The sequence below is a fragment of the Thermobia domestica genome, chromosome 4 (genome assembly GCF_964235325.1).
Source record: "Thermobia domestica chromosome 4, izTheDome1.hap1.1, whole genome shotgun sequence".
Taxonomy (NCBI): Eukaryota; Metazoa; Arthropoda; class Insecta; order Zygentoma; family Lepismatidae; genus Thermobia; species Thermobia domestica.
This window is the reverse complement of record NC_137457.1, coordinates 136,884,820-136,898,215: the sequence shown is the minus strand read 5'-3', so window position 1 is coordinate 136,898,215 and position 13,396 is coordinate 136,884,820. Positions and strand designations below refer to the sequence as shown.

The 13,396-nt window shown below is 33.2% G+C and overlaps 1 protein-coding gene across 1 annotated transcript in view; it reads left to right on the top strand.

Moving 5' to 3' along the window:
• The window catches only part of LOC145682882 (uncharacterized), a 562,787-nt gene that overhangs the window by 429,812 nt on the left and 119,579 nt on the right, over nt 1-13,396 (top strand). The window contains exon 4 of the mRNA XM_081754246.1: nt 9,439-9,510. Coding sequence (XP_081610372.1) covers nt 9,439-9,510 — 72 coding nt within the window. The remainder of the gene's footprint in view (nt 1-9,438; nt 9,511-13,396) is intronic.

The window sequence follows — 13,396 nt, the reverse complement described above, 5'->3', positions numbered from 1 at the left end:
ATATTAGCTTCATTACAACAAAGATGTTTACTGTAATTCTTGAAATTACGGGGCTGTCACACCCATATTATTTTGTCTATCACAAATTAATTCTGAATTTGTCTAACTTCTTTTTAAGAAATAATTTGATGTAAAAATTTGCTCTTAAATTCTATAGAACTTGAGAAATTGACAATAATGTTAGATACTGTCAACAAAGAAATATTAACCATAATTAGTTAACAATGTTCATAGATAACATCAACCATGTTTTATGTAAATGCTAAATATGTATACTTTTGAATTTATATAGAGTTCAATATGTTTTAATACACTGTTATGCCTTCTTCTTTGGGGTTATATTGTTTCCATTGCACACTATATGCTTACACATTGTCATTTACAACAGCATCTCAATTAAGAGAAAATAGATATACTTCAAATTGTATATTTTTTTAGGTCCCGTAACCTTATTTCGTTGTTTTAATTTTATTCGGTTTTATTTTTTTCATTTGAAGTTGTACTCTTTACCAGTAGACAGAATTAGCAATTGTAATTAATTCGTTGCCAATGGGCGGTTCTCGCCGATTATTCCTTCTTAGTTATTAAACTGAGTTTTTTTTCACAACTTCATTGGAGATTTGGCCTTCTTAATTTTCAGGAAGTACATAGTCGTAACTATTGCGACCTTGTCCTTAACTCACTGTAACAGCTGCGATGAGATAAACAGAGTCATGTTCTATGTATAGTTTAACTGTAGTAACGCTTCCCTGAGTGACGTAAATGCTTAAGGTGGCAGATTTTAACTCAATGTTTCATTATTGTTATAACGTCATCATAACATTATTGTTTTGAATTGTAATCTTCTAATTTCAACTTATAGTGAAATAGCCAGTTTCCTATCTGGAGCAATTAATTGTTGTCTTAGTCCTAATTAAACCACTATCACTTCTGCATGTGACCCTATCATGTATGTATAGTAGTTACTTGTTCTTGCATATGAAGATATGTTAATAGTTGAAAGTTTATTTGAAATTTGTTATGTTAATTTCCTTAATGATGAAGACTGTTAACTAATAATAATTAATGGCTACCATTGCCATTGCATTGAAAGAATTTATTGCATTCTGCAGGCTATTGTGATTAATTTGCTTCTTGCTCGTTGAAGTATTAACTGACTAGATATGTAATTTTTACTTTTATTAGTGATTGTGCACTTCCATTTCTATGTGTTCAATTGTGTCTCAATGTGTTTTCCTTATGTATCGTGCTATGCTTTATGATTGTACTTAAGCCTTATGGAGACACCAATCATTGTTTTATTCCTGAATTGTTAAAGATTAATCTACTAAAACAATCAATGGTTATAGTTGATAACGACGAACTGCAACTAATTAACTTTTAACTCCTTTTCCCTGTGTTACATTATAATGTTGTCTTGTCAACATAATTCTCTTTCTCTTAATCCATAGTGTTAGGGATATAATAATAAAATTCTATTCTACGAGGGTCCCCCCATAAGTAAGTTATCCATGCTCCGAGCATGCCTCGATCACTTCTTGGTAATTTTCAGAGTCAAAAATTATGAAGCATTATGTGGCGATGAACTCGGAATATGGTTATCTTTGCCCTTACTTGAGTGAAGTTAAAATTTTGGGATTAATAGACATTTTCCCCTCTCTGTTGCTTGTAGTTAGCAACAAAAGAAGGAAAAGACGCAAAACGATGAAGATAACTGATGTTGCCATTTCTGCGCAATTTTTATAGGAAGTTTACTCAGTGAAGGTTATTGATGGTTATCATACAGGATACCCAGTACTCAATCATGACCTCAACAACGCAATAATGAAAGGAACATTAATCAGTATTTAGGATGTTTGGAAAATTCTGTGATACATGACATTGAATCATCCGTACACGTGTATATGTGTCTTGCATCGTATTCTGGGTGTGGCACTTGCTAAGAACCAATGAGAAGCCAAAAGGGCAATAGGTTTTCATATTTAGGGATCTGACGCAAAGGATAGTCTGAATATCACAAGACGTGTGTGTGCCTCGAGAATACTTAAAAAGGCCTCAGGGCCTCCTGCGTGAATTCTGCTAACTGATTCAAATGAGAGATCAGTAATCGGGTGCTCGAAGCTGTCGAGTTGACAGAGCGAAGTTCATCGGAGAGCAACTTGTTACATAGCTGTACAAGACTTCAATCATGGTATGTAACAGAGATCACTATGAAACCATTTTCATTTATAAGGATCTCATATCACATTTCACAATGATTTGTCTACCTACAGTAAAGCTTTCACGATTAAGTACAGCAGTCGTATAATTGCATTTCGTCTTCTATCCTCAAGGGAATAGAGATAATAAATAAGATGTTACTTATTCATTATAAACCAGAATGTAAGTTGAATGTTACTTTATTAATCATAAAAGAAAATTCAATTTCTATTATCAGGACCCTTTATTCATCCCCTAGATTCAGTTCCCATTATTCCTAAGTATTTCTTGGTGTACATTTTAGTTTAGTTTCCTTTTGTGACCACAGCTAAACATTTAGCTGAGCAGTTCTCCAAGTATCTGGGAAATAAACGAGCAGGATGAAAATAGAGACCTGCACCATCGTCACAAAGTTTATTGAGGAAAACACAAATGGGAAAGGGAGATTTCAAGATTTGGAGGAAGATCATTAACAACATCAAGCACGCAGATAATACGGTAAGTTTAGACGACTTCAGGTGATAAAATTGTTAACACTGAGAAAATATATGGAATTGATATCAACATTGAAAAATCGAATCCCGAGAATAGTATAGACACACCGTAAGGGTCAGAGTATTGCTAAGAGAACTTCGATAGATCAAAAAGGTCTATAATTTCAAATATCAAGGAAGTATTTTTTTCAGAGATACCCACTGCACCAAGATCATGGTAAGAAATTACACAGCCAAAGCGACATTCAACAAGAAAAACCTTTCTAAGTAGCCTAAGAAGTATTGGACAGAGAAGAAGATAGTCATATTCTAAGTGTAGAGTATTGAAGTGTACAAAGAATTGTTCGGAGTCGTGAACATTAAGAAATTTAGAAATTTAGAGCAGAAACATTTAGAGAAGTTCGAAATGTAGGTTGATGGAAGATTGCGAAGATAAAATTGCCAAAGAAAGTAACAAACGACAGTGTTTTAAACGAATATGTGAGAAGAGTATGGTTTTATTAAGCATCCTACATAGCATCCATAATTCTTTAGCACACATTTTGCGAAGAAATGTGTCTTCTTCATCCCCCATTACGACGAGAGATGAAAGGAAAGAAAGAAATAGAATGGAGAAGAACACAAATTACGATGATTTCATAAATGGAAGAAATCACGGGGAATTAAAAGAAGACTTTGAAGGTCGTGAAACGGGAAACAAATTTTTCAACACCCAAATCTAAAACTAAAGAAAAAAGAAACATTAAAGCATGTTCTTGCCAAGAGGAAGAATACTTACAATATATATGATGACCTAAAACTGAATACTTTACACTATTAGAATTTTCCAGTTACCGATAGCTATTTTGCATTTGCGTTCCTCACTTATTTTCTTTTAATTATTATATACCAACAATATTGTAGACTATTTATTGTGTATTGTAACTATCTAATTGTTGGTTGCGATACAAGTTTCTCTGGGGTATATAATCTAATCTGCTGCTTTCAAATCATCTGATGAAACGGCCACATACAGTATCTCAAACGAACAATATCAGTTAATAGTAGTTGCTGAATAGAATACAGTTTCATCAACCTTGGGTATAAAATTTCCTGGTTATCCTATCAGCGACAGATGACTTAAATTGTGATATATGTAACTCCTGATCTTTGACAGAATATGAAGTTCGAATTTTACTCCTACCATACACATTCTTTCTTACAGATTTAGCAAAAAACTTCTTCCGTCTGATATTATCCCCTACTTTGGGATTTTTCCTATGTCTTATTCTTCTAGTTTCCAAGAAACATTCAAGGATCGCAGACGTTGTACTTGAAAGTCATTTGTATTGGAATAAATACAATTTTAATACTCTGCTGAATTTACTGAAAAATAATTTTATGCACACCATTTCCCACTTAGTTTGTAATGCACGGAGTATGCTTTTAGAACACCATCAAGCATTCTTAAATAACGTTCTGGCTTAGAGAGACAATAATAACCTGCTGTGAATTCAAATGAGACACATTTTTTAATTGGCATACTTTCTTTACTTTCACATGAATAATCACATCATTTGTACTGATGACACAATAGAGATTCTACAATCATATAAAAGCAACTATTGACAGAAAGAATACACTAATTGGTAGCTCCTCTGACTTTTGAACCCTCATTTCCTATCAGGTGTTCGAAATAATTTGCTCTGAATTGACATATTAATTTTCGGTCTTGTTTCCCACGCATGATACATTTCTTATGTATTGGGTGGCTAGAATATTTTTCCTTTCAAATGCGGCTACAAGTTCTCAATGGGATGGATTTGAGGCTCAATTTGGTGGATTGTACAGAAACTGCACTTGCTTCATTTCCAACAGCTGACGTGTCTCTATTGCATAGTGAGAAGCTTAATGAGGCCAAAAGATAAAATCATCACTCGGATAGTTTTCTTTGATAAATTGGAAAGGTCTCTTTCTAATATATTTTGATTAATTGCACCCATTGATTGCTTAGGAAAATATGACCGACAATGACCGTTTATGCTTATTACCATCAATTTGATTAGATTATGTCTAAATTTATTTTTTTACTTAAATTTTACGTGATCAGGGATATGAATGTGACTAGATTCAAAGTACAACATATTTCCACAAAAAGCATATCCATTCATATCAATATATGATTCATTATCCACTATTACGCCCCGATCATCGCTAGAGGAACGAAACTGGTCCCTGGCAATTATGTGCAGAATGGTGTTTTGTTTGTCACTTCCATATGGAGAATTCTTTCTTGCCTTCCTTTTTATTCCCAATTCCAGTAGATATTTCCTTATATCATCACGACTCACTTTTAATGCACGTGCAGCACAGGAAACGGTAAATTTCTCGCTAGTGTCAATCAGTAACACAGTCCTCTCTTTGAGCTGTTCCGAATAGTTTTCTAACATGATCTAATGCTCTTTGCTCTCTTGTCTCCAGCCTAATGGAACTGAAACATGATAAGGGTGTTTCTATATCTTGGAAGTGAGGACGGAGTTCTGCACGACATTTCAGAAACCGTATCGAGAAAAACATCTGCTTAAAATTCCTCTCAGCCTTAAACTGTCATGAATGTAAAATGCCGGAGAAAAATATCTACAACATAAAAAGTCCTGACAAAAGACCCAATAGAAAGAATTTAAATTTAAAAATTTCTGAAAACGTTATAATAACTGTGTATTTATATCTCTGACAAACGGAAAACTACTATTCGATGGAACACAATCAGATGAACTTCACTCCACTAATATGCGTGTGACGGCACGATACATTGAGTAGCATATTTAGCTGATTGATAGCCAGTCAAATAGCCAACGTTAAAAAGCAAACAACACACGTCACTTTTTTGAATCCGATAAGTAGGATGAAAAGAAATATTTAACAGATGAAAATCTTACATACCCGCAATAATTTTTTCCATCTTCGTAATATACACGTAAGAAAATCAAGTGGACTACAAATTTATGTTGTTGTCAAAGATTTTTGTTCCAAATTTATAAAAACTGTTGTGTAATAAACTGGTTAGTTGAAGAAATATAAGATATTTCGAGATAGCAATACGCCTGTCACCGAAGTTTGGTTGAGGGATGGCAGTATGTGTGTGCGAAGGGGGGAACCCACAGGAAAGCGTTTAGTAACGAACCATAGATTATAACTCGAGTAGCAAAGTTCACTCTGAAACTGGAATTCAGCCACTAACCAACCTGGAGCTAAATAGCATTCAACTGGAAACCAATCTTGCTGCTCTTCGATGAAAATGTAACGGGCGCAAATGTTGCACTAGGACCGTAAGATTGAAATACATTACAGCCAAATTGTTCCCTGTGGAGGAACAAAACAGTTGTTATCACACTAGAAAGGAAGCTAATAGTCATGAGAATGGCACAAGCTTCAAAGTCGAGTTGAGTGAGACTTACCTGAGTGCAATAGAGATATATTGGTTTTCACACGTCAATGAAGATTAGCAAGAATATATATCGATTGGTGTATGTCACAAAGAATACGCACAATCGTAGTAGGCTAAGAGGTGCTAAGTAGGTAAGAAGGTTTGTTGTATGCTTAAGCGTGTATGTGGTTGATGGACATAGTGTACGTGTGGATGTGTATGTGTTACCCAGAGCTCTGGATACTACTATGAAATTGAATAACACATTAATGATACTAAGTATTGTTATAGTTGTTAAATACATTAAGGGTTTCCATATTTGTAATATTGATCAACTTCCACAAAAAGATCACACTGTTAAAATATACATACTATCTATCTAATAATCAAGAAAACAAAAAAATGTGAAGTTTTATCTAGCTTGAAAAATAAGAAGGAAAAGAGATTAAAATCATAATGATTACCCAGGTTTATTGTTAACAAGATTCTATAACTAATAATATTAGTAACTGTAACACTAATAATATGATTGCATATTATTACTCGACATTTGCTCGTCAGACATACTGATATTCTGGTTTTATCTCAAAGGAATCTTTATCAACGCGGGAGTTGTATTTCGGCTCAACGAAAGGGAGATATGCTGGTTGAACTAGGAACGCAAAATTTACACAACAGACGTACCCTCTGACTAAACATAAGGCAAAATATCCAACAAGAAAGAGTATTTAAAATAAATATAAATAATATTAATAATAACAATGACAATATGTTTGAATGTTACTATCCGACATTTGCTTGTCAGTAATACGGATATTCTGCTTGCTTCCTGAAAAACATCTTCACCAGCAAGACAGTTGATCTATCCTGATTGGGTTAGGCTGAGCGTAGGGGATATGCATATTTTAAAATAGAAATTCTTTCACTAAAACGAATCGAAAACAAGAGTAAAGCAACGACAGAAATAAGGCAATTTTAGGTTTGGGTTACTTCAAATTTTAACCCGTAATAGTTACGAAATATTCCTTATATAGAAATGTACGGTGTATAATTCTTATACATATCGTATTCTATTTTGCGCTATGTCACATATGAGGTGTATATTAGGTAAAGTAATGCGCTAAATAACGTTGTTCATTTCGAATCTATGTTTAACTATCTATAATATATTTTCTAAATTAAGTCATCCTGATATCGAATACAAAAAATTAAGCACGAATATTGTTTTTTGCTAAGATTATTTGGGAAGTGGGACCTTTACATGCATATATCAGTAAAATCACCGCTAATAGAATTTTTCCCTTGAAATTAAGTACATTGTCTACTGTGGTAACATATAAATGAGTACAGTAAACATGCAGAGGATATCTAATAGTTAAATCGAAATAAAAATTTAAAGTATACGTCGGGGTATTCCCATCATTCATCTTAATATCAAATAGATGTCCAGTTGTTATACCTCATCAGTGACCACAAAATCATTAACCGAAAGACGTAAAAAGACAATATTGAAAGGAAAGAGATAGGTCAGATATTGATAACTTGAACTTAGAGGATGATTCCAAGCACATTAACAGAATATAAGTACAAAGTAACTACTATGTTTATTTGATCATCACCCCCACATTTTGTCCTCTTATTATGACGCACTTTATATTCTTCCGTTCAATCGTTGATGAGCTACAACCCCAAATGAAGCCTTTGGCCCCCTTTATATATATATGAACAACATGAACTACGAAGAAAACTTTGTTTATTTATTTATTTAACTTTCTTTCTCCATTCGCTTCTCAAATCAGAGAATGAAATTTGGAATGAAAAATCAAAAGTGGTAATAATAAAAAAATACGGATAACAGTAATACTAAAAATATAGAAGAGAATAATGCCCCCTGCAATCGTCAGTGTTCGAAACTCTTTATGTATGGTTCTTTCGATAAGAAAAGATAGTGACGGATTGATATGACTATTTTAAAGTAATTCGTGTTGATAATTATTTTTACATTCCTATTCATAATGACAGTTCTAGTTATTACAATTAATTATTAGCAATTAATTATTGATTGAAGAAGAATAATGCCAAAAACGAAGACTGAAGACAGTACACGATTTGTGTTGTATAGTACACTAGAATTTGAGTACAAGACACCGAATAATTACGGTGTTGCCTTATGCTGTGTGCAATTCGATTTCCATTATTTTTTAATAATTAATATTATTTACTAGAGGTTTTATATACAATTGCCAAACGTGTATCCCCACTCCAAGTAACACCTCATTTCGTTCGAATTCAATGCTAAACTAAGTCCATGCCTCGCTAAACTAAGTACACACTAAATGATGATATCAAAATACACCGTGTATACCATTTGAAAATTGAGTCATTTAGAATTATCTCGATTCGGGCACTACTTGCTGTAAAATGTATTGCTCTGGCAAAGAAGGTTAGTGAAATGTACCTTTGGATTGAATGTGATATGAATATTCAAAGACGCTTGTATTCGTGCACATGTTAACGGATCGACTCACTTAACTGGAGGAAGTATAAATTAAAGGTTTACTCTTTCTCAAAATTTGCTGTGTGGAGAAACTTACTTATAACCTTACAAACTTCGAACGCTAAATTACGTTGCGAAAAAATCACAAAATATAAGCATACTATATGGTCTCTAATGAGGTCTTTCATTTCGACTACTTTCGTTTAAACCTTTTAGGGGAAGGAAAAGTGATGATTATGGCAAATGAATCAATATGGAGAAATCGCTTGAGTGAAAATGTAGCAGGAAATACGAAGGCCTTGAGAAAATCAACGAGCATGATGTTTTATACTATTCGGTCCGGAAGCCATATTCAAGAGTGATGCACTCAACATCTGAAACTGCAGGCCCAAATAGAGGTCTGATATTAGCTGTTATATATATTGTCTTTTTCTATTTTTTACTTAAGAAGTGTTGTCCCTTTGAACACTGATTCGCGAAAGAAACAATAAACAATAGAGAATCATCCATTGTTAATTAGTACTCTCTATATGATAATGTTTTCTAATAATCCGACTACTATAACTATTTACATATAGTTCCCTTGATCAAGCGAATAATAGTAGTTCACACTCATATTTTGATTGATTTATCTTAATGTAGTATACGCTTACATTTTTTAATAAATAAATATTGTTGTAAAATAAATTATATCATGTTACTACCATTGCCGTTTAAATGCCATTACTACCATTGCCATTACTACCATTACCTTTGTTCTCGTAGTATCTTTATTGAATGCCGTACTGTTTTATAATTTCTTACGATTTTTACATCAAGTTTCATTTTATGTACTTTTTCAGCAGAACTGAGCTCGAAAAGAATATCACTTATGAAACGTGGAATGGGATTATCCGATCTTACTTCTGCAGAAAGTAAATATAATCTTGTTTTCTTTATGTAAAATTAGTAGTTATTTTTTATTCATTGATACTATTTATTATATAATTGGTAATAATCTTTAAATATGGCGAATATTTCTCTAGAAACACGAAAGAATGGATAATCATTTGGTATTCCAATATCACAAGACTCACAAGAGAATGTACGTACAAATACCAATCTCCTGCCCGTTACAACTCTTCAATACTAATAGTATAGTGTAAAATGAATTCATTTTCGCTTCGTTTATCCTATAGCAAGTCAAATTTCAATGTGGTAAATCAATAGTTGACCCAAAGATGTTCCATCTCTTTTTACAACATACTTTTATTTTATTCGTAAATATTATAGAGTACTCGTAAGTATTATCTAGTATTTGTAAATATACTACTTCATGAAGAAGTATTTTAATGTATGATTACAATGAAATAAACATTCTAAATATGTTCATTGTGCTAACCTAAATGAAAGAAACTATTCCTATTGGTTTAAACTATCTATGTTAATATGAACGTATAACATTGTTCTACGTCTTACATCTGTAAATACATGTAGTTTGCAGTCCTAAGTATAGAAAAATATTTAAGTATCAATACACTAAATTATGTATATTAGGAGCGTGTATGTGTGTTTACGAGAATTTTAATCTTCCTATTACAATTTTTCTTTCAATTCAATGCTAACAATTCAACTTTAAATGATGATCCGAGAAAAAGTTACCAGTATAAAATATTGTAATGCTTTTTAAGTAGAGTCAATAATATTCAGGTATTACACATTCACCATATTTTTATTTACAAATATTAAACAGCGTTACATAGGTTGTTATACTTACATTTTTCCTGTACAGAAACAAAGTATTTTATTATAAATTCACATAACATTACTTGAGTATAAATCTCCTATAAAAGAAAGATCTCTTTTTTTCCGGCTGGCAAAGTTCGGAAAATAGTTGACACATTCACTAGTTGAATGGCTATACAAATCCGTTTTATTAGGAATGTTCTTGCTCGCGTATCTCCGGATTTGAGCAATATGCGTTGTCCAACTTCTTTGTTGAAATTTAACTCTTCTTATCCCCATGAACCATTTGATTCAATTGCTGTTGCAAAAGCCAATATTTGTTCAACAAACTCATATATTTCTTTCTTTTTTCAACCTCTCTTTGAGCTGCCACGGGTCGTGCTAAAGTCGATGTGTCTGGCGCATTTGAGGGTACATAAGCATCTACACAGGTGAAATCGTAAAAAAGCGTCTTCCCTCTCTTCCATGGCACTTACATAATTTCCTCAGAGGCCGTTTACGTCATTGCGGTTGCATCCATTCGGTTCTCTCTCTGATGGAACGCCTGCTGAAATAAGAACTCTTAGAATAATGTCTTTTACATTATATGCCAGCACTGTTCTTACATGGCAAGATACAATCCTTTTCTATTTCCATCCACGCTACATGCAAAGCAACGGTGTGGCTCGCAGATGTCTACTCCTCAACACAGGCAGTAGCTACTCGAAAACTCTAGTTTGATAGATGTAACTCCAGAGAATGTTAAGGTAAAACAAGAAGCCATAATCCGTTTTTAGGTGATGTGAAAGCAAGAAACCTTGTTTTATCTTCGAGACTATCAACCGATCTCAATATTGAAGTTATATGATGCTTTATATTAGGTTCATCCCAGCCTGACTGGATATTTCTTCTTTCGAGTGCTGGGGGATCTAATCGTACTAAATAAGTCCATTTGGCCATTCAATCCTGCACATCTTGATCAGTGTTTATATCGACTTCCCGCTGGAGCAGAAATCCTATTAATTGTCGAGAGGCATAGACTGGAACAAGGAAAGACAGAATAGCAATATCTATGGCGCGACGTATGTCAATACTCTATTTCCAACTAGTAAAGAAGCTTGTAGCCATTATTTGTCATCTAAGGAACAGTTGAGAATTGATTCTAATCCAGTTTTACTTTTTTCATCCAACCTATCTAGTACGTAATCTTCTTTCGAGCAAGGAGAACATCGGAGGAATTACAAGATATTGGTTATGAAATGTTTCTCTATAAATAGTTTACAAAATTTCTTTGTAAACGAGTGTTTCTCAATTGTTTACTAAGATGCTAATGATTAAAGTTAATTTAGGTGTGACCGCAACACTTTTCGCAGAATTAAGCTCAATGGTTTGTTATTTAGAATCTTCTTACTTAGAATTGATTAAGAGACTGTGAGTAGAAAACCTCCTCTGCAGAAAGCAGTTGCAGAGCTGAATTGAAGCAGGAATTTTACCATAATGCAGTTCTTGAGATACTCTAGTAACAACATAGTTCCTTATCCAATGTATGCTTAGGAGTATGGTTAAGACACATTGATTTTTGAAGATTGATTATTTGGTCCTCCATTGGCCTCCTTTTTTAGGTGGCTTCTGGGCAAGTCGATAAACTTCGGGTTGCACCCTGCCACCTTCATGCCTTCCTTGTTCTTCCATGTTTTACTGTGCTTTTTTGCAGTTGTAGAACGTTCTCGAAGAACTAAAGTGCACTGAAAACTTGGAATCCTTACATCCTTACAGTGGAAAACATACACAGATTTATATATTTGAAAATCACTCCTAGCATGCAATATTTGAAGTTTAAAACTTTGATGCATTTTGAAGATGGTTTTTAATTTTTTAACAATTAACGTATTTTCTATGCAAAGTTATATTTATGAAGAGATAAAGTTATACTTCCATAGCGTTAAAAGAATACTCTTACCTTCCTCAAGGGCAGCCACTGGTATGTTCTTTTATTAAAATGACGCAATGACTGTTAGAATTTACAAAAATGAAATCATAGTTTACGTATATATTTTCTGGTCAGCTGCTGAAAAACTGATCACCAAACACTCCTTTAAGTTACAAACCAAACAGTGTTACATTATCAGTAGTTGGGTCACCTTAAGCGGTTTTGAAAGTACATTTATGATCATTTTGTAAAATATTTAGTAGTATTTTATTCTCCTTTAAAGATTATTGTTCCACTCCCTATTGGAACCTAGTATATTTTAAACACGAAAGGCTATGACTATTTTTTCACCCATTACGCGAGACTATAGAGACTGCGAACACATATATGGTAAAAGACTAAACCTTTTATCCCGTCTTCTTTTATGGCCCCTTTTTCATCCCTTGCACATTATACAAAAGAAAGGTTATAATGTTTTCAACCAGTATTTAATATAGTAGAGATTATATAAGTCTAGGCTACACTATAGCAATAGACTACAAACACATATTCCAACATAGCAGTGGAAAATACATAACATTACTACATACTTTCGGAAATGTTATTGTAGAGTGCAGACACATATTACATAACGATTTAACGTAGAAGTAGGCTATGCATATTTGCGCAGAGATTATAGAATACGAACACATATTCTAACCCTTTTAAGGCAATGATTACTATTTCAACCCCTACTTAATATAGCAGTAGAATATACATAAAGTTACGTCAAAAACGCAACACTTATTTAACACAACAGGGAGTATACGAAACAAATGCATTGGTAAACGTTCCAGCAGAAATCATTCTCTTTTTGGATTCCTATTGTATATAACATAGACTAGTGGTTTACACAAGAAGGTCTACAACTAGCCGTAGTTGCACAGAAGAAAGCACACTTTTATTCACTGTATTGTAAAGTAATACAAACAGAACATTTATGTATCATACACGCGACAGGCTATGACTGCTTTCTGTAGCCCCAATATAACATATAACAAATTATACTGAATGCATACTACGGTATGCATAAGACTAGGAAAACATAGTCTAAACCTATTTAATATAACATAAATTATACAGAGTTTCCACCGTAGATAACCTCGTTTATTGAACATTTGTGTAAT